This window comes from Corapipo altera, unplaced genomic scaffold, assembly GCF_003945725.1.
Source record: "Corapipo altera isolate COAL_440 unplaced genomic scaffold, ASM394572v1 23, whole genome shotgun sequence".
NCBI lineage: Eukaryota > Metazoa > Chordata > Aves > Passeriformes > Pipridae > Corapipo > Corapipo altera.
Genome location: NW_020884878.1, coordinates 18,425,679 through 18,448,146, shown reverse-complemented (window position 1 = coordinate 18,448,146; position 22,468 = coordinate 18,425,679). Strand labels below are relative to the sequence as shown.

The window sequence follows — 22,468 nt, the reverse complement described above, 5'->3', positions numbered from 1 at the left end:
ATTTTAGTGTATTTTATCCTTACTCTGAAGAATTTACTAAGGAGGACATGCATCAGGACAGTCTATACATACCTTGAGTTTGCTCTTCTTTAAATTTCCTAATGACCCCAAGATACTCCTCTTACTGCAGTTTAACACAATGGCAGTGTACATTTCAAGTCTGTTCTTTATCGTCACTCTGTGAATTTTCAACTCCACTGATTGTTCCATTCAAACTAATTTAACTGAATGCATTAATATGTATTCAAAAGAATTTTCACTAAACCGTTTATATGACTGGAAAGGTCTTCCAAGCCTATTAATTCTCTGTATTTTTGCAATGTTATCTGAAACACAATTGCTTTTCTAAAAGTGGTGGGGTTTATTTTGTTGGGTTTACTTTACTTTTCTTTTTTTAACTTAAATCCATGTTATTGTTTATTGCTTATAAACATCTCAATTTCCAGCACCAGTGATTTGGAACTAACTGCATGTATCTTTATGCAGTACATGTGTGTGTGCATCTGTCTGTCAGTTCTCGTACACTGCTGAGTCTTGTCTTTTTCAGACTTGCTGATCCAATTGAAAGTGAATGAGTATGGGATAGAAATCTAAAAGCTATGTTTCATACAAATTTCATTAAAATAAAGAGCTGTATATCTGAGAAGGGGATTAAACTACTGTTCCCATTAAGGCAAAGGCTGCAGCATGAGACCATTCCTAATTAGACAGCACAAAATCAACACAAGAATGCCCCATACCCATGAAGGGAGGCATAATTTGGGGTATGCTTTGTATTAGATACTGTAAGACAGGTTCTCAGGAAATGGGCTTCATTACCTCCTCTGGTCACACAATGAACATGTTTTTGCTTGCAACATTTGTTCCATTACTGCGCTAGGGATGGGTGTTAGATACAGGGATAGTAAGTGCCAGGAACATTCTTTCTGTCTTTGAAGATCATTAATATATCTGCTTTTCTTCAAAGTACTACAGTACCTTTCTGCTTTTAATCACTAACAGCCCAAGCTTAGCTGCTGCTGGCTAATACTTAGATGTGCATCTTCCTTACTGACAAGCTCTACATGTTGAGATTTTCTAATTAGAAACTACTCTTTTTTGTACAGCTAACACTTTGTGTATGGTATCCATGTGTAGATGTGGAAGCAAGGAGAGGTGCGGTCTAATGAGGCAAATATGGTATTGGAAGCTAGGATCTTTTCACAGCTTTTCAAACATTTCAACCTAGCTTTTCATATTGCTCAGTCTGTGGGTTAGGGAAAAGCACTTTCTCTGTCAGTGCTAACATTCTTCATGGGCAAGACAGGGTTAATGCTGTCCTACCTCCCCGATGAATTGTGCAAGAGAATTAACTCACTAATGCTTTAGAGGATTTTTAGCTAAAAAGTCTCATAGCTTTCTTACTATTTTTCAGATTTGCAGCCCTAAGAACTTGTTAGGGTAGTGAATGTGTCCATGACATCAAGTTAAATCTGCCAGCCTGCAACATGTGATTGGAATATTTTACTTTCAGCAGCAATAGCTGTAGAGTGCTGCCTGCTTCAGGACTGCGTCTGTCAGGGCTAGGCTAGGCTTCTGCTCTCCCTAGACCCTTAGCCTTCAGAATCCTGAGTAATGAGGTTTGTCTCCTATTTTTTGGTTGTGCTGAATTCTCTTCCCAACCCTTCCTTTGTGTGGCCAGGCTCTGCTCTCCCCAGCTGCCCTCTTTATTTGCACAGTAGCTTCTCCTGATTTCCTGTCCTGTCCCCAAGGAGTTCACAGCAGGGCAGTATACTTTGTAGCTGAATCCAGAAGCCATGGTCCATGTCAGCTTCCAGTCTCCCCATCCTTGCCTGGAAGACAGCCAGAATCTCGGGACAGTGTAGAGACAAAGCCCTTTTCGGAAGTCTGTTACCCCGTGAAAAACAGCCATGAGCTTTCTTAAGGCAGATTTGAGCCCAGCTTTTGCTGATCAGACTTCCTTAGAGCATCCATGATTGCTATTTCTTCAGAGTCATGGATCTCCTTGCCACTGCGTGTTAACACAGGGAGGGGGTTATGACTGTATGCTTTGTTGACTCCAAGATCTTAGTGATTTTAATAACGTTAAAGAAAAAGAACTTACAGGGAAGCTGCATAATACCAAATAGCACAGTGAGATGTCACCCCTGAGGAAGAAGTAGGAGCAGTGACTTGAGGGTCTCCATCGCAACCTCATGATGTGTCAGGCTCTGAGATGCAAGAGACTAAACCAAGATCCATTTTAGTTTATTTTGCTGGGGGGAAGTGGGGTGTGACTGCTATTTTCCAGACTTCTGCACTTGTACTAGCTACTTAATTCGAAATCTGAAAGCTGCAATCAAGGTAGAGCTTCAGGGAAGGGAGAGGTTAAGGAAGGTTGAGCCCAAGGGCATCTTGTCAGTGAGCTCTAGTTAGGAAACAGGCCTGTTTTGGCTTCTGCACTTCCTTTTCTCCCTAGAGCTCTGCCTGTCAGAAACGCCTTCCCACACTCCACTGCCCTGCCATTTGCCAGAGAATTGCGGGGGAGAGGGGCTTTTCCTGTCTGTGTGCTGAGACTCAGCCAACTCTCAGACTGTGGTTTTTGCTGGAGCCTGGAGCCCATTCGCTGTGGCTTTGTGTATTTTCCACCAGAGAAGAAACTGAGCACAAACTCAGTGAAGGGCACTGCTCCCAGGGTCACACTGAGGTAACCGGCCAGGGCTCATATCGCTGACCTCTAGCTGCCAAACTACAAGGTTATGGTATTGCCTCTGTGCTGGGAATCTGACTGACTTCGAGGAAAGACAAGGCAGAACTCCCAGCAGGTTGCTCCTTTCTGAAGAGAGTTTAGCAGTCTGCAGAGCTGCCGTAGGGAAACATTCTCCACTCCCTGCTTTGCCAGTTCACAGCTCAGTTCTCCAGTGTGTCATAACATGCAGGTTCTTTTGTTCCCTGTGTCAAATCTCCAACATTACTCTCCCATGTGCTATAGAATAAAAATATTTTTTGTCCCCTGATATTACTGGAGATTTCTTTTTTTGTCAGAGGTGGACCTAAAGTCCCTTTTTCAGAAGAAAGTACTCTAAAGCCTTTCTGCTGTTTGAAGTATAGGGTTAGACCAAATAACTGACATTGTAACATCTACCCTATAACCTTTTTCTTTCCTAGAATTGTATCTCAGTCCCACCTCCCACATAAAGAGTAATTTAGGAAGATAAATGCAGAAAGTCAGTCAACACAATGAAAGCTTTACTTCTTTGTGGGTGGAAGCCCACTGCAAGGTTAGATTGAGGATTGGACCTCATGTTTTTTAATCCAGAATAATATAAGTCTGTGGCAGTAATGAGGTTGTCTGCCTTCCTAGAAGGTAGTCCCAGCTTCCAAAGGCATAAAATTCAGCTCTAAGAACTACTTTACTGATTTGAGCACTTAACTCTTTCTTTTTATGCATGGGACTCTCCCTGGAGCCCTGGGAGAGTCCCATGCCTTCACCAGACAGATGTTATCCCCCACAAAAATGTCACCCACCTCCATCAGCATTCTCAGCAATGTTCACAGAGGTAATCACCAATTACTATGTTTTGTTTTGTTTTGTTTTTTTACCCAGGCTCTCTTTGCCAACTACTCACAATCCAGCACCAGCCATATGTCTATGCCAGCTGGCTCTGATGCCCACAAGACATCAAGTGCCACTTGTAGTATCCAAAAGGCAGCGAGTTTGCACAAAGTGATGCCATCCCAGAGTACACCTCCTCAGCTGGTTCCAAAGCCTCCAACAAACCACAGGCAGGCAGTGATCAGAAAGGCTGCAGCCCAGAGGATTTCCAAGTAAGTTTTATCTCTTCTATCCACAATAGGGAGTTGGCACTGGTTTCCCAAAAATAAATATCGGAGAAGAACCTGTCTCCATCTGACTTTGACTGATGTCTGCTGTGCTGTCCGAGATAGATCTCTCTTGAGGTGTGTGTACTGAAATCAGTGTGCATTATGTTGCAGTTTTGTATTTCACAATGGTAAGGAAGGTAAAACTGTAATACAAACATAAGAACATAGGAACTGCCAGACTGATTCCAGCGTGGGACTCAGTAACCTAAATACAGGTTGCTAGTGACATTCTAGATGCCTAGGGTTATTCCAGCTGGCCTCCAGCTGCTGTTCCAGATGAGTACAGGTCTTCTGTAGATCTTGTGTTGCATCTGCCAGTCTCATGCAGATGTCTCAAATAACTTTAGAGCATGAAGTGTGGTACTAGACATCTGTGTTTAGGCACTTGAGTTGCTCCATGTTTAATCTTTGATGGGAGCTAGAATCTGATGTGTCAGAAGAGGGTACCAAAAAAACCTGCAAAACAAAATAACAAAACAATCCAATATCTTTAACGAGCTAATTTACCCTTGAACCAAGTTTTCCCATAAATGTAACATACAGTGTTTGACTTAGGTCTTCAAGCACAAGTGTTTATTTCATTTAAAGTGTTTATATTGTGCCTGATGTAATGATAGCTTTCCTCATTATCTGTAGAAATCCTTCTTTTAACTTTTAGTAAGCTTTTAGTTATATAGTGCTTGCTATTCTAAGTTAGATGGATGGATTTGGCATGTGTTATCTTTAAAAACAAACAAAAATATTCCCCATGAAATGTTGCTAATTGACTGTAAGTTTTCTTACTTTCCGTTTCTTTGTGTGTCTTCTCTTTTGTGGATTATGAGAAAATGTGAGCATTTTCTTCTGGGGTTTCAGCTTCCTCAACTCTTTGTTTATCTCCCCTTAAATGACAGAATTGCTTTAGACTAAGTCCTTCATTAGATTCTTCCTCATCTATCCTCAGACTTATTTCATTCTAAAAAATTGCATTCATAACTTCCTCCCCTGTACTTACTCTACAGCCAGCAGAGTTGTAAAGCTTTCAGAGCAAGTTCCTGTGAGGTTTCCTGAATCTCAGTTCCCTTCCTGTTTAAAGAGAGAAATTTTACTTAGTAAAAGATTACTAATGAAAGACACCTTATGAAGATGCTAGGGAACAGTCAGTGTGTGTGGATCAAATTTGAAATGGCAAGGCATATTTAAGGAACTTGAACAGAACTGCTTTGAGGAAGCTCTTGTATTTCCTGCCTGTACTCTTGCCATCTTAAGAGATAGCACACTGAATTAATCCCCAAAATCTATTTAAAAGGAAAACAAGGTGTTAATGAACTTTGTCAACTCAGCAAATGATGTGATCATCAGGTCTGGCAGGTATATGCTGGTAGGTTTGCTATCTGATTTCTTTTATGTTGGGTAGCTCATGTTAGTGCAGGTGACAGACTATGTCAGTGGGTTTCTCTGCTGGGCAGCAGGGATGTGTATTTGAAGATGCCGGTGTGCTGTGCTCACTTCTTGGCAGAGGAAATGTTTATCCTTGTGAGATGGAATTGCAGCTCCTTGGACAGACTTTACTTTGCTGCATTTTTGTGGTTTCTGCTCTGTGACAGGCAGGAGTGTGGGAAAACCGGAAAAAGTTCAGCACCAAAAATGCACAGAAGGGAGAAAAAAAGCAAAAGATTCCTTCAGAATTTCAGAAAACTAATCCAAGTATCGAAGGCTGCAAGGAGCCACTCCGGAAATACTTTCCAAGTTGCCTTTCAGTCTCCAACATAAGGCTCCAAACCCATTCTTGCCACTCATGGGATCTTGCAGTAACATTTTTTTACTTACATGGAATACAGCAGTGCCTGGCTATATTTCCAGCATATATTTCCAGCTGATCGTTTAAAAGCTGCTATGTCTCAGGCTAGTTTAATCCATTCATTGTTGTCAGGAAAAGACCAGATATGCATCATCGGGGGGGTGAATGGAGAGAAGCCTCTGTGTCAAAGGAATATAGATTAGAGAAGAAAAAGATGTCTTGCATGCTCCAGCCTGTTTTCTGCAGTCCCTGATTATTTTGTACAAAGTATTCTTGGACACCATGTGTAGTCTACTTTCAAAAAAGTCCAGTGGTAGAAACTCCACTGTGTGCTATAACAGACTATTTAAGAATCTAGACAAGCTTATTATCAGCTAGTTTCTCCTGATGTGCTCTCTGAATTTTTCCTTTGTTTCATCCTGTTGTACCTTGTTCCTCCTTCCTGAACCACCCTGAACACTTTCCCTTATGAATACTCTCCATCTTTTGAATATCCTTCTACTTCTTGGAGTAACCTAATGTTGCTTAGACTTGTTGATGTTTTGTTCACCTCAGATAGTAGTTCCACCTGCCAAGTCCTTAGTTGTCTTAAATGTACTGTATTTTCTTCGGTTTATCAGAGTGCTTGCATTGTGGCACTCAGAATTATACTTTTCCGGTGTGGGACTGCCATATCCTTAGGTTATGACATGGCAAATATCCCTCTCCGTAACATCTTTTTGGCTGCTTCATTTGTCTGTCTGGTCACTTTTCATTTGCTGCCCTCTCTCACCCCCTGATAATTCTTGGCTATTTTCCTGATCTCCTTCCTGAAAGAGGATCTTAGTGCTATATATTATTTCCACAAGACTCACTGAAACTAATCCCATTCTATTGTTAAAACTCTTGCATCTCTTCTTTTCCCCCTATATATTTCAGTAAGTTAGACCTTATTTGTGTCTGCTCTTGCATTGCCTGGCTTTTCTTTAACATCTTAATAAAGATCATCTTTTTAAAGTTGTTTGCAGAATTTCTCCAGAGGCTGGACTGTGAAGACAAACTAAAATCAACTTTGTCTCTTTGACCTATCTCCTCCTTGCATGTGTTATCAATTCTCTCCCAGCCAGCACACATGGCTTCCAGAAGAGGAAGAAATAAGAAGTAGAAAACTCAACTACAAACAGAATGAGATGCTAAAGATGAACATTACTGACTAATTCAAAAACTATTTAGTAACTTGGACACTTCCCTGGTTGAAACATAAAGGAAAAAAGTAATGGAACAGCCAGACAATTCCGTCTTGTCTTTTCAGTTCCTGGCCTCTCTTGTTTTCTTAGTCTCTCAACTTGTAAAAGGTGGTAGGTGGACTTTATAATGGATTGTGTCCAAAGCAGACTCCTTGGTTAAACTAACAGAGTGGAAAACTGGGGCCCATATTAAGGTGCAGGAAAAGGACTAACTGGGAGAAATGGTTTAAATATGCAGCTCTATGCTGAAATGCAGTCCCATAAAATGGTCTCATGGGGCTCCATAGTTTTGATTAAATGTCGTCATATCACAAGTAGAAAGGCAGTTTTTGGACAGCTGGCACAACAAGCTCTTCTTTCTTTCCAAGAGCCAGACTGTGACCTTTCCCCACCGCTCAAGTTGCCACTACTGTTGGCAGGTCTGTGAACCACGAAGAGACTGCTGATAGCTGAGAGCAACATTTTGGGACAGATCACAGATATAGTATTCATAAGCCATGGAATGAAGCAGATGTCCCTGGAAGCAGCATCTGATGTATGGAATCTTCATATTACTAATGACAGCATGCAAAATAGAAAAATACATTAGCTCAACTGTCAGAACCCAGAGTGAACTGGTACAGATGGTAGACAAAAAATCTTTCTGCTTTTAGAATGACTAAGTCATAGTAAATACAAATTTCTGCACTAGTAACTTTTCAGAAACTTGCTCTCTAACTGTGACAGCATCAGGTAGAGCGAGGCTTTGAAGAACCTCTGAACAGAACTATCAGTCAAAGACAAGATGTCATAAAAATTCATCTGTCAATTTTATACCACTGTATATAAAAAGAGGAAATGCTAGGTAGAGAAAAGGAGCATATAGTTTAAGATGTTATCAGGGAAATAGAGACCAAGAGGGTCATCAAGTTTATCAGCAGTAGGCTGAAACATCACGAACTGTTGGGGATATTGATCAGTGTGGCAAAATTTCTTGTGCTGAACATTGCTCTAAATGTCATTCATAACTCTATTCAGGAAGCCTTTTGAAACAAATATTCCCTTCAAGTCCCAACACCACAGCACAAAAATCTTTCTGCCTTGTTCTCCCTTGTATAATTGTTTTCCACTGTGCCAGCAGTAGAAGAGCCAAAGTTCTCCTATATTGTAACTAGTACAGAAATAGGGTAGATGCATTTCTGAGGGGTTGCATAGAGGGGATGCATTTCTCCAGGGTTCAGGGAGTCCATCCCAGGGCAGGGAAGAGTCCTGATTGCAATTGGACACAGCAGTAGCCAGCTTTTCTAGGACAGGTTGGCCAAGGCTAGCAAATGTGCCAAAAGTAGATGATGGTCACAGAGTAAGCCCTGTAAAATACTATGGTTCTGGTTTATATCCTGTCTTGCCCATGTGTGCTCATTCACAGGCATGCGTGAAGTGTCTTAAGTGAGCCAGGTACATCACATATGTAAAATGAGTGCCACTGAAAAGAGGACAGGCAGTGGGAGAACAAGCATGTAACTGTTACTGGAACCTTTTTACCTTTTGCTACTGCTGTACTGCAGCACGCTTGTTTTTTCAGCTCCTGAGTAGCTGGGTTAATCAGGCTGCCTGACCCTTAGACATTTTTGGCAGCAAAAACAGTGCATCTGAGAGACATGCCTTGATTTAACACCCTGACACAGCTGGGCTTACTAGACCTGTAGCTCATAGCCCTTGGCTAGCCTCAGATCATACACACAGATACACATGCAGAGATACCTTGTCCAAGAACAACAAAGAGGAACAAGACTCCCTGGCCCTGGGACTTTACATCTGTTGCTATCCTCTTGTTAAACCTGGGCTTTTTGTGATATGAATATGTTAGTGTCAATTCTGTCTGGTTCCACTGGATCTTTAAAGGTCTTCAGAACATCCCAGGAATAGGTTATTAAAACAAACATCTTCAAAATTTAGTCAAGAAAGTATTTCTCTGTCACTTGTGGAACAAATTTGCAGTCCAAGGCTGAGCAGCTTAGGGTTGGTCTAGTGCCTAAATGAAGGAACTTTTTTAGTATCAAGGAGGGTTTAGCTGTATAAGAGACAGAAAAGGGCAGTGACAGATATTTAAATGGAGAGGACAGTGGGGAGAGTGCTTTTGTTAGTATTGAAGAAAGAGAAATGGAGAATATAACAATTGGAGAACTGGAAGTAAAAACAACACAGACATTAAAAAGCAGGAAACTGAGAAAGGCAGTTGGATTTCAGCCAACCCGAGGAGGAAGAAAGTGGAAAGGAATTAAGTCAGTTTAAGTGGTGAATATGTTCTGCCACTGAAGCTTCCATCAGGACACAACAGAGAATGTGAGGGATGAGATCCCAGGAGCAATGCTGAGAATGAGCTGTCTGGAGGTGACAGTTGAAACTGCAAGAATCAAGGTATGTTGTGAGTAGGCAGAGAAGAAGGGCAAGTCTGTAGAGAGAACATAAACCACACTTTAAGGTAGAAGTGTGACTGTTCTCTGTTTTGCTTTTTTGTTGTTGTTATACTTGCTGGCATTCTTGATGACATTTTCAACCACTAGTCCTGCATTCTACCTACAGAAGGGTGAGCTGAATTTGACTGTCAGTTGTGCTGTGTTAACGAAGTGGACTAGCTAATTATACACGTGGAATCTCTATGTAAGAAGGATAAAGATCCATCTGGATTCTTAGCTCCTACAAGGACCATGCAGTATCAGCGCAAAAGACACCATAAATACAGATCCAAAATTCTCTCCAAGAGACAATAAACGTAGAAACAGGCCCTTTATTTGACAATAGCATTTGCAATTAAGGCTGACTGAAGTAAGGGGTTGTGTTACACAAATGTATCTGCATCCTCCCCCTTCCTGTATGGACTCCAGTTTGTTTCAGTGAAATCCTGCTGTGATAAAATATAGGAGTCCCTCACAGGCCTTTTAGCTGTCAGGAATGCCTGAATTACTTGCTGACCTTGAAATCTGAAAACAAGGTTTCAGATAAAACCATAGAAACTGCACAGGTGTGTCTGGGTCTGTTAGTTGTCGGGGCATCACATGGGGGTTGGAGATTACAATGCTTTTTTGGGGAAGAGCTGACAGTAACTGTAACACTGCAGAGCTGAAGGAGTGAAGGAGAAGGACTCTGGTAGAGATGAGTGTACACGCAGAAGTCTGCAGTGATCAGAATTGAGTTGGGCAGGAAGAAAGAAAGGCGGGAGGAATAAGGGAGGAGAGGACAAACCAGGAATAGGTGAATAATTGTATAGATTATAAGGACAGAACAGATCCTTGCAGCTGTATAGCTTGCCCTTCCTTTTTGAGTAGACCCAATTTTTATTGTAGGAAGACGTGGTCTCAGTTTGGTGACGAATCTTCGTAAGTTAAAGGAAGTGCAGTTGTAGTCCACAGGATATACTTTTGCTGTAAGTCAGATGCTAAGATCAATGCAGGAGGATTTGCATTGAGGAATGCTTGAGGAATGGCATTGGACTACTGGAAATTGTATGGATCCCAGGAGTCCCAGTTTCCAAGATAAGTGAGAAACCTTGCCTAGATGGGTTCTCTCTGTTGAGGCAAGATGCAAGGACTTAACTTTGAATTTAGCATGTTTTTGACAGCATATGCATTTCTGCTTGAAGGTTGCTTAATCACTTTAGTTCAAATCACTGGAATAAGATGACCATAGCATTACTTGTTGTAATTACAAGTAGTACCTTGGTGGTACCTTTTACTATGTTCTTTATTCTCCATAATCAGCTTCCAAGGCACATGAGACAATTAAGTGTTTTAATCACATGGAAGTCTTGCTAGTGGCTTGAGTGTTCATCTGTCTTGCTCTATCTTTTTGGATTCAGTTGCTGTCTCTGCCTTTTTCATACTGTGTTCAGACACAGCTTCATAGTTACAATCCCAGTGAGATGATGTAAACTGGGAGAATTCTCAATTTTTTGTTTGAGTTTCATTCCTCCTTGATATATCACTTCTTATCACTGTCTAATTTGATGCTTTTACCTCTTAGGGTGACCTCCACTGAAAAGAAACTGAATGGATTCCAGAACAGCCTTCACAGTGCTGCATCCCGTGAGCCAGGGACAAATTCCACAGGTGAGTGCCAGTGCCAAAGACCAGGAAAGTGGGGGTGGGCATGCTGGGATGCTTTAATCTTCTTCAAGAACTGGTGGGGAAAAAACTTTCTCAGCAAGAAGAAACAGCTGCCTCCTCTGCATGTAGTGGTTCCTAGGTAACAGTCTGGGTTCAACTGTGCAGGGAATTTATTCTTCCTGGGTTAAAAAAGGCTAAACAGAAGGGAACAAAGGCTGAGTTTCATAGAGTTGGAAGAGGAAAATTCCTTAAAATGTGGCTGTGGGGGAAAAAAGCACCTTAGCTAAAATGGCTCGTCTTTGCTCTAGGCTTTGGCTCAAGATGCTCTGTTGTTTAAGCTTGGCCTGTAATATAGGGCTGGAACATTCTTTACATTTTTCTTCACTGTTGCAGAAAAGCCCCTGAGTTCAGACATAGCTGAGACTTGTGAGTCAGCTGCATAGTGAAGTCAATCAGTAGAGGTGAAAGTTCCCAAAGGAAAATCAGAGACTTACAGAATCAAATCTTCATTGTTCCCTAATGGCTACTTAGTTCAAACAGGTTTAGATGCTGTTAAGTTCTCAGCAAATGAGGACCCAAATCCATTTTTCATTGATGCAGACCTGTTGGCAGGTCAAGTGTAGTCTTGAGGAACCCATATTATCCATGGCCCACAGTAATTTGTGATAGTGCTGTAATGGAATATATGGACAAATTATGTTCTAGAATGCTTTGAAAAATTGTATTTCTGACCCTTTGTTTTGCTGCGAAACCCTGAAAATATGACTTGAGTATCACTAGTGCAGTGATCTGTGTGTTTCATAGGCTGAAAGAAAAGTTTGCATAGGGGTGAACTACCCAGTTCATCTCTTGGATATTTATCTCTGAAATTTAAAGATGACATTTTCATTATTAATGTTGGTGATTTTATTGCTGATCCTTTAGCTAATGCACTTAATGTACAGTTCCAAACTGCCTCCCACACTTTACCACCTGCCAAAAATTCCTACCAGAAATTTTATAGGGTGAATAGCCTTAGTCAGTAAAAAAGACCCTACAGCACATTGGAACGTGACAGTGTATTCTGGCATATGATGGGATTATCAAAATAAATGAAATTATGTCAACCCTTTAGTATATGTGTAGCTGAGGCAGAAGGTCTGGTCTCCTATATAGTTCAAGTTAAGTTTTTAGTACAGATATTAAGTAAGGTTACAGACAAATTTGCAAGTAAATGTAAAAATGGAGTTCTCAATATATTGAAGGAACACGTTTGTTTAGTGGACTTGCAGAAAGGTGTTTGTGTGCTGAATTCTGCCTTCTTTTTCACACTTTGAAGGGCACTGTCACAGTTGTCCTGCTGTAACTTTTGCAAGAGAATCTTTACATCTTCTCTGAGTTACTGTTGTTGTTATGTGTGTCCATGATAACTAAAGGTAGCATTTTGCTGTCCTTTCCCATTTCTGTGAGTATTTATTCAGTGCATGCATGAGGATTGTTGATTGTATTAATGCTGGAAGGCAACAGTCAGAGCTGGAGAAAAAATATAGGCTAGATAGCAACTACAAAGTTCAGGGTAGTCACCTTCTCTGTGAATACTTGTAATCCAGTGAGAACTGAGAACTTCAGCTCATGTTTCCTCCTGTAGGACTAGACTGGCTGCAGTGTACTAAACTTATCTTCTCTGAAGCTCAAACAAAGGGGTTAGCCTGCCATGTAGCTGAGAGTGTCAGGGCTTACATAAAGCCCTGGTTTGGCTAGGGGTAGGCTAGCAGCACCATAGTGAATGGGTCACTCAAAGCCTCCTTGTTCTAGAAGAGGTATATAGCTCCACGAACAGTGCTAAGCGTTTTGATGATTAAACTAACTAGAGCAGAATGTTTGTTCTTGGAAACTAGGGAATGATATTTTCTTCAGCTTTGCACCATGCCACTGGTATGTGTCAGAGGCTTCGGTGCCGTTTGTGTGTCTCAGAAACTACTCTGGTCCTTGCTGTAGGAACAGCTGGTTTTCTTCTGCACTCTCTCCATTGATTGCTTACTCTAGGGCCCCAATTTCCCCTCAGCAACAGCTTATTTGGGGTTATGTTTCACATATATTTAGTATCCTAAATACCAACTAGAGAGGTTGGATGTACAAATCATAAACTGCAAGCATTTAAAGATAGGCGGCTCTGGAAAGCTGCAGAGATAAAAGAGAAACCAGGCAGAACCTCTGTATAAACACACACACAAATACTCAAAAATGTCTGAGAAGCTTGGATAGGCCTTCTTCTCTAACAGCCTTTCTGAGAATAGTTATGGGCCTCTGTGGAGAAGCAGCATAAAGGTGTCGTAAGTCATCTGGCCAGAAGTCAGGATGATGCTCAATGGAAGAGAGAGTCAGGCAGTATGGAAACTTTTAACCAGATTATCCAAAAAACAGTTCACTGGTGGTTAGTGCTGCAACTGTAGAATAGCAGTTGTAGACACTGTTGTGCAGTGGGCTCAGGCTCTTGAGGACAGATCCTTTGACATAAAAGGGAGAGTAAAAGTCAGAGTTTCTGCAAAGCAGCTCAGGATTCTGAAACAAGCCACCACTAGAAGACAGTGTGGCAGCCTCTGATTCCTAGGGCCTCATCTACATTTAATGAGGAGGCAGAAGTTGTGTGAGCTATGTGGCACTGATGTAGTGATAGAGAAGGCAGAGATCCTCATGACTATCTACAGACAGGAAGCTAAATCTGCAAGATATCATTGGGGCGTTATTTGTAGTGTCTGAACAGACAGTTTCTTATCAAAATTCCTGAAAGTTTAACAGGACTTATTCTATTAAAGAAATACCAAGAATCACTAGCTCTAGGGAGCATTCAAAATGCATCTAACATGATTTTTCACTGAAGTTGAAAATTCAGCCACTGGTGGGTTGTCAGTCTTTCTGAAAATACAGCCATAATCCCATTGCTTTTTTTATTCTGTGTTAATTTGAGGGTCCCTCAGCATTACACTGAATGTTTCCTGCTTCACAGAATTTAGCAATTCAATTAGTATTATTGAAACAGGGTGATTGTGAAGTAAGAAATCAGTTCTCTTTTCCAAGTCTTCTTCGGAATATAACTTGCTGAGTAACAGCTAAGCTAAGTACTGTGGTGGGTTGTTCAGTTCTAGGTTGTCTTTAGGAGGCTGTGCTTGATATGATGAGTTCAGATGATGGTCAGACTTGTCATTTTTTGTTTATATATTAAAAATGTAAGTGTATGAAGACATTTTTTTGTGCTTTGCTGCTTTATTTTCTGTTTCTCTCTAGTGCCATTAGGTGAATAGTGTGTGAATTCATTTTCTCAAAATAGTGAAGGTCTAGGTGAAAAAGATATAATTTTTCCACTAGAATTTAGCTTTTTAACAACTGGAAAGTAATGCCAAAGAATGTGTGGCTATATGTAGGACCTCATAGTTAGAAATTAATTATGTTTATTATTTTTCCTTTTTGAAAACGCTAACACAAAGCAGGTTTTAGGGAAAACAGAGCATGAAGAGCACTTCATGAAAATATAACCGCAGCTTCTCTGTTCCTGAGCTGTACTCTTCTCTGCAAGAGCCTGGAGTCAGGAACAATCTGGAAGTATGGATAACCCCTCAGTGTAGTTGTGGAGTAGATGCACAAGTTGATTTTATTTGGTTTGAGGGTTTGATCCTTGTATGGGCCATTCACTTGATGATCCATGTGGGTCCCTTCCAACTCAAAATGTGATTCTCATTCTCATTTGCAAAGGTAACAGCAAATGTTGAGTTGCTGTACGAGTGAAATCTATGTTCTGTCTTTAGGCTTTTCCCCTTCATTTCCTGACAGCTTCTTGAGAGTTTGTGAAATTTTTATTTTAAAACTTCAGAACACAGAATGCTTCTGGGGTTCTGTTTTGATATGGTAAAACCATAATCCACTAATACCCTATATAATAACAAACAAATATGAATCATGATTAAAACTAGGCAAGACTGATGCCTGACTCCGAACTTGATAGGACTTTCACCTTGTTGTACTCAGACTGATTAACAGTGATGCATTTTTATTGTGCTAATGCTTACCTTACTAGTGACCACATGACTTTTCCACTCTGTGTGCTGGGAGGAGAGAAAAAACATTAGAATTACCGATTAGGGGAGGTAAAAATTGGTAATATGCATTTTGAGTTTGACAGCCGTGAAGACCAATAATTCATGCCAAGTCTTGGACCTCTGCGTAGTCTGGTTTAAAACATGAGTCCAAAACTAATTTATTTGTGTTTTACTTCCCTTGAGAATACGTCATACAAGTGAATGTCAAAACTCAGTCTGAAACTAGAGAGGAAACTTCTTGAGCTAGTTGGTATAGACTTGATTTTATTTCCTGTGATTCCTAGGTCTGTGTCTCAGCTTATTGCAGGGTGATGCACAGTTGTCTGTTTATTTTGGACATTCACCTGGCCACCAAATCTGCATGAATGCCAAGTCCTGAAAATATGCAACTCTTTGAAATAAAGTGTATCATCATCTATAAGGACTTAAAACTGGGTCCTGGACTGCCAAGAGACTAGTTGATGAATATGGGGATTAATAAACTGGTTTGGATCTCCTCCATGCAGAAAGCAGGCTGCTGTTCTTTGTTTTCTAGTAATTTTCTTCTGTAGGCTAAGGTGGAGAGCAGTGTCTGAATGCCATCCAAATATGAAGAATGTACAAGCAGTGTGGTCCAGTTTAGAGCAATGAATGGAGCCTGCTTGCAAACTAGGGCAGTAAGGAGCACTTTTGTACTTCCTGTTCTCACTATCCAGCGTGCTCCAGATTTTTTTCATTTTACAGAAAATCTACAGGTAGACTGTATATTTCTAAAGTTTTTTATATTCAAGATTACTGTATGGTCCTTCAAAAGAAGGTCATGTTATTGTATGTCTAGTTCTAAAATTGGAGTTAACTCTGGTTGTGCTAAGCCTTGACTGGCTGTTGTCTACCCACTGCTTGAATTAACATCATGCCTTAAATGCAGCCTCTTTTATGTGAGCCTAAGGAAAAATAGAGATTGGTTTAGCACGTATGCAAAAGTACAAGCTTTAAAATTGTTCTGCACCATAAAAAAAAAAGGCAAGTAAACACAGCAGGCATTTAAACAAGACACATATAATCACTTCATATTGTTTGCCAGATCTAAACAGAAAAAAAATGCCTGGAATTTGGAGATTCTTTTATCAGCAAATGTCTCTCAACTCTCTTGGATGACAAAGGGTAGGAATGGGATGGAATATGTACTGTTACCACTGTGCATGGCCTGTTTCAGACTCACAGCCATTTGTTGCACTGGAGTGGAATTCCCAGCTGCCCAGCCTTGTCCAGACTTCCTCAGCTTCTGCCAGGTTTCCTGCAGTCTCAGAAGGCAGTAGATTGTTGAACATCAATGTATTTATTTTTACATTGTTACCACATTCCCAAGAGGAACCTTGGCTATGATTTCAGCTGGTCTCACCACACTGTCCAAATCCTTCATCAGGAGCAGCTGGGAAAAGAAATCACTCAGGTTTCTGCACAGCACATTGCTGGTACGCCTCCTCCCTCTCACTAATCCTGTTAATTCCAGTCTTCATTTGCAACCCTCCTGGTTCTCTCTGTTGTTGCTGTGACTGACTGCACAAGTGGTCTCCACTTTAAAAGGTGACCTTCAAATGGGTACCTCAAGTAACCTCTACCTCAGACTACTTGGGCATCTCCAGCACAAGATATCTTATGACACAGAAGAACAACTTTTGATATCACCTCATTACTTACCCTAATCCAGGAATGGAGTAATGATGAGCTCTTCCACATAAATCCTCCCAGACACACCTATCTGGCTGAGAAGCTCTAGGTAGGTCACTGAAGAGGGAACTCCAGTGTCATATCCAGCACTTTGCATTGTATTTTTCCAGTGTGGCCTCTTGCCCTGCAGCCTTTTGTTAACAGTTAACATTCTGTCAGCATCTCTCTGTAGTGCTGTCTCCATGCAGAGAAAGGATTACTGAGTAACAGAATTGGTCCATTTTACCATGTTTTGGAAAGCAGTGGAGCTTGAGTTGAATCCTACTGTTGTGCCTCCCTTTATAGGAGGGCAAAGAATCAGTCACAATGAAAGGATATTTAGTTTCATATTTGTTCTAATAATTATCTTCCTAAATCCATTGTTCTTTCATGCATCACCAAAACATCCTGGATCGTCTCTCTCTTACTGACTTCCACAGTTTTATAAAGGGGGCAAAGAGGAAGGGGAAAAAATAGTTCCTCTCCCTGCTTTAGTTGTTGCATCAGTCCCAGGTCAGATAATGACACACAAGCCTGTAGTACCAGATGGACCAGAAGGGAAAGGATGAGGGTTGTGGTGGTTTGAAACTCCCAAGAATCTAATTTCTAAGTTCAAGCCCCTCTCCCACACTTTGCCTCTGTGAGAGGGTTTAGTGATGGCATGGACTTGATATCTTCCTCACCTCATGTGGAGAGTTTTCAGACAAAACACAGCCATTCGTTATTGAGGGAAGGGGAAAATATTTACAAAGATTTATTTACGCACACATATATATATATTTACATTAAATTAAATTCTTCTTTTCCTTCAATAAAAGTCTAAGAAGAAAAGAGAAAAATCTTTCTGTCACTCCTCAGGCCACATTTCCTTCATTTCAGTTTTTTGTGGTACTGGTTAGTGAAAAATTGGTTAGTTTTTCAAACCACCACAAGGGTTAAAAAAGACCTTCTTCTTACCCCATTTCTTAATAGTCTTTGAAGGGGCAGGGAACAGTACCTTATGACTAGCAATGAGCAAATATTGATATTTCTAATCAGTACCTTTAAAATAGATACAAGTCATCAACAGGACATGCCTATGAATTTATCCAGTTATGAAAAAACTGTATGTAAGTCTCATTAAATCTCAGCAGAGTGTAAAGTGCTGCCAGAAGCAGCATTCCAGGCCCTTCTCAGATGATGTTAAGAAGACAATGTCCAACTCAGCCATGCCTCTCAGGTAGATCTGAGGGTCAGTGTTCACTTCTAATGATCAGAAATTACATTTATTCCTTAACCTGTGAGAGCAGCCTGCCTCTCACACCTTTACTCACCCTTTTGGCTTTCTTTTATGAAAGGAAGGAGCTTTTTCCTGTTGCTATTGATCTCCTGCCACTGAAAGGACATTCCAAGTGTCAGGACTTCTCCTGGGAAAGCAGGAGAAAAAGGAAAGAACAGTCTCTAGAAATTGGCTTCCCTGTTTAAGAACTAGAACCCAGCTTGAATTTTAGGAGCCTTCACTTCTGACAGACTCAAAGAAAACTCTGAAGCAGGATAAGTAATGACTTCAGGCAATTGGCATTTTTGCCTTACTGGCGGCTGATCGTTGCTTGTTCTCAGTAGTGAGGTGGTGACAAACTGCCTGTATTTTCTTGCTGTGTTGGAAATGTCATTCAAGATCAGGTGTGCAAAGACTGGGGAGAGGTTATATAATATCTTGGCTACTTCTGTCTCACATCTGGCCCTTTGGCATTAAGCTACCTATAGAGAGGATGATTTCGCCCATCCAAATTGGATTTTGTTTTAATCTGGCATTATTTTATTGAGAACTAAAAATATAAGCCAAAATGGGTGTGAATAGGGTAAAAGGAGTGTGAAGTTATGAAATGAAACATGGGGAAGAGCCAGAGAAGAGAGAGCCACAAAAAACTGGGGAGTAAGGAGGTGAACGAAAGATATTAGAATGAAGGCTGTCAAGTACAGAAGGGCATTAGCAGTCAGGGTGTGTATGTGTTAAAGACACAGTCTCTTTAAAATGGAAAGCAGGAAGGCTGATTTCCACTGCTGTTTCTCTCTTGTGCATGAGTCTGCTTGCTGCTCTTTTTGTGCAGGAAGACTTCACTGGAATACAGTTGTTTGTACTGTTCGTGACAGTTGCGTGTACTGTCTGTGTCACACACACACACATCACGCTCCCCCCCTCCCCCCACACACACCTCCCCCCTCCCCACCTCCCATGCCCCCAAGAAAATTTTCATGACTTGGACTTGGTACTTTATCTGGCCTGCCTGGTCCAGCAAGGCAGGTTGAAATTGTGCCCAAAATATGGGGGAGGGAGGGCTGTCTTTCTGTTTTCAGCTGTCCTGGCTTGCTAGTGTCAGTCAGCTGTGGATATAAATAAACCCCATTTATTTATTGCCTTTCTTAGTTGCACTGTATATTATCAAGAGAATGCTGAGCATCACTCGGATTAGAAATTCCCTCTGCTCTGGGATAAAAAAAAAATCTGAACTTCTAGGATAATCCTAGCTTTTCAGGGAGAAAGAAAGTTCCTGCTTTCAACACTAGATTCATGAGACTTCAACAGGCTTCTCAGTTCTCCCGCAAACTTTCTGCAGATATGATGAAACAGCCCAAACTAGCTCTAAAAAATATTAGCATGGGTTCCTGACTCAGTGCTGTCATCTAGCCTAGTGCTCTGCTCTGTCTCATTCCTGCAGCTTGGAAGGTAGTTTAGGTGCTGGTGTGTGACCAAGGCTGTGTACATCTGTGCTGGGAAAGTCTATATGGCACTGAATTTTAGCGTGCAGGCATCTCTTAAATTACTTTAAAGAACTCCGGTGATTTCCTTGTAACTCAGAATCATATCCATAAAATGGAGGTAATCCTTTTCTTCCCACTGTGTGACTATTCTGAGTTTTTGAGGTGCACTCATCTATGACATAGTGGTGTGTAAACATGTGGACAGATATACAGGCAAATATTTTAACACCTCCTGGCAGGCAGAGAATAAAGGAAATTCATTCTGTTTTATGTGGTGATTCACTGCAATGACTCTTATCACTGGAGAGAATCAACCCTTAATATTGGCTCCTGTCAGGAATGAGGTTTTTTTTCTGTTGCACTTACTCAACCAGAAGAGGAGGTGAAATGCTCACCAGTACCTTTGAAATTATAAAACTTCATAGAACTATATACATTAATATTTATGAAATTATTGTATTGGCCATGAGCTGCACTCATGTTAGGAACCTATATATTTGCTTGTAGACATATGAATGCTCCTCTCTGTGCTCAGTCCTCAAGGTAGCCATGCAAGAGCTCGAGCAAAGTGATTTTAATTCAGTTTGTGAGAAAAGACAAACTGTACTGTGCATTTCTATAGGAATAGGAAAGCTCAAAGGTCTCTTCAAAAGAGGGAAATGAGGTTGAAATTGGCTGCCTGTCATGTGCCTTTGTTTCCTTTATTTCAGCATATTGCCAACGGCTAAGTTTCTGGACTGGTATCCTATCTTAATACACATGGTTGACAATTTGATTTTTAATTCAGTTTCCAGACTTTCTGTGCAGTGACATAGCTGGCAATCCTGCTTTTGAAACATCTTTCCAGGTCCTCTGTGCTCTGTGATGTTTGGCTCTGTGCTGGACTTTCAAGGAGAGTGTATTTTTTAAGATACAGCAGCAATATTTTTAATAAACAGCTCTCAACAAATGTCACTCATGTTTAGGAACAAGCCAATGTGCCAATACACAGGACAAGCTTTACCTACTAGATTAGCTGCAAAATGCAAACTGTCCAAAATAAACTTTGTACATTTCTAAGTGGTTTAGATTTTTCTTTTTAAAGGACTGTATAAGGATGTTTAAGTAAAAGAAGTGAAGATGATATTGACTTTTCCCCATAACATGCCTAAATAGGAGAATGTTGCAGTATGTAGAAGTCAAAAATATATCTTTATAATAACAGGAAGAAAATGGTTTTTTCTTATCCTCATTTGGTTTCTTTTAAAGATCAACCTTCTCATACCCCCATCTCTCCTGCACCAAGGTCCTCAACATGTGTTGGAGTGGGGAAGTAGACTCCCATACAAGGAAATGAGTAAAAGACCTAAAGAAAAAAGACAAAGCATACTGATATGGAAGAAGGACTTAGAGGAGGATGCATGTGAATAGATGAGTCATGTGAGTCAGAAGCAAAGAGTGAAGAAGGTATTCTGGTCCTCAAGAGGAATACCAAGACTACTTTTTCACACAGTAGTTTATGAATTTAAGTTTTGTTATATTGATTTGTGATCTCCTCTACTAGGGCAGAGAGAAGTTGTGTGATAGGGAGACCCAGATTTCTGGTAATGGCTGAGATGTGCAGAGCAGTACAGCAGTTTTTCCACACATAACAGTCCTCCATGATTACTTAAAATCTTTGAGTAAAAAAAATTTGGTTTTTTTCCAGCCTCTGCTCGCAGAGAAAGATTAACACACAACACCAGGTGAGGAATCTGGAGCGTTGCTTCAAGTATGGGGTAAAGGAAAAAGCAGCAGTGACTTCATGCCACCACACTCCCCTAACAGCCAGAAAAGAGAGAAGAGGAGGCCTTGGTGAGAGGGAAACCCACTGACGAGAGTACCTGAACATCTGTGGAAGCAGATTGTGGTGATACGCCTGCAAGCTGAGGTGAATGATTGACTCTGAGATCTTCTGCTGAGTCTTTGGGTCCCTTCCTTCCACCTATTCGTGATCAGTTAACTGTGAGATCTTTCTGTAAGACAAGAGATCTTTCCTCCAGCTATTCTTCCAAAGGTCCAGGTTTGAACATAAAATCTCATTTGCTCAGCCATTTCAGTCTGTCCTAGTCTGGTAACAGCCACGATTCTGTGCTTTCATCACATGGCAACCATCAGCAGAGAAAAATATTAGAACATATGACTGGAGACATCTGTGTTTGTTGCCATCTTGAATTTTGGCACAGAGCCATGGAAATGATCCATTTGAATAAAGTAATTTCATTTGTTTGTTTTGGTTGCAATTTCAGTTATTAATTCACACCCTCAAAATATTTGCTGTCCTTTTACTGGACAGGATTTTAAATCTGTCTTTATGTTTCACTGTTGGATGCTTATATTCTGTGTGGCTTATTTGTGTGTTTTGATTTGTTTGTTTAGGCTTTATAAACTTTTTTAATTGGCTGATATTTTCAGACCCAAGCTTGAATCCTAAGGCCCAGGTGGCTCTTATCAGTTGCAGTAGTGGCTTGGTGAAGCACTCCAGGCACTAAATTAAAATTTGCCTAACATTATGAAAGTTAGTTTGCTTGTGTTAGAAAACAACATCAGCAGCTGGAAAACATATTGAAGAGAAGATCCATCCATCCTTAAAATGAACAGGAAGCAGCTTCAGCTCTGGCTCTTTGTTGGTGCCCGGATAAAGAAAAACTCATTATTTTGCAACTTCTGCCTTGTCCAACACCAAGGAGTATGATTTCAATTCTCAAAGGGTACAAAATCTCCCTTTGCTTGTATCAGAGTCTTCTGAGATTGGATTCAACATCCTGTTTGATCTCTTTTCTTATTCCATAGCTGCCCTATCATTTATAGCCTGTATAATCAGTGTTAAGAGATCATTCTAATCTGTTGGCAAGTAGATAATGATCAACTCAAAGGGCTGACAGAAGAAAACACATCAGAAGGGGAAAGTGTTTTCTCTTGAAATTACTGTGTTCCTGTCCACTCTTGAATTCTGCATATTTTCTGTCACTCAAGACCAGATAAATTCAGAGA

General features: G+C 40.7%; 1 protein-coding gene across 8 annotated transcripts in view; it reads left to right on the top strand.

The window, feature by feature from the left end:
* TTLL5 (tubulin tyrosine ligase like 5) overlaps positions 1-21,708 on the top strand; it is a 131,861-nt gene extending 110,153 nt beyond the window's left edge. The window contains exons 32-36 of one of the 8 annotated variants that reach the window (XM_027637663.1): positions 3,587-3,807; positions 10,870-10,955; positions 20,742-20,858; positions 21,144-21,171; positions 21,257-21,706. In XM_027637663.1, the coding sequence (XP_027493464.1) occupies positions 3,587-3,807; positions 10,870-10,955; positions 20,742-20,858; positions 21,144-21,171; positions 21,257-21,293 (489 nt within the window). In that variant the 3' untranslated portion in view covers positions 21,294-21,706. Of the gene's footprint in view, positions 1-3,586; positions 3,808-10,869; positions 10,956-20,741; positions 20,859-21,143 lie in introns of those variants that run through there. The other 7 variants (XM_027637665.1, XM_027637664.1, XM_027637667.1 and 4 more) reach the window with 7 other exon arrangements.
* Positions 21,709-22,468: the final 760 nt, after the last annotated feature.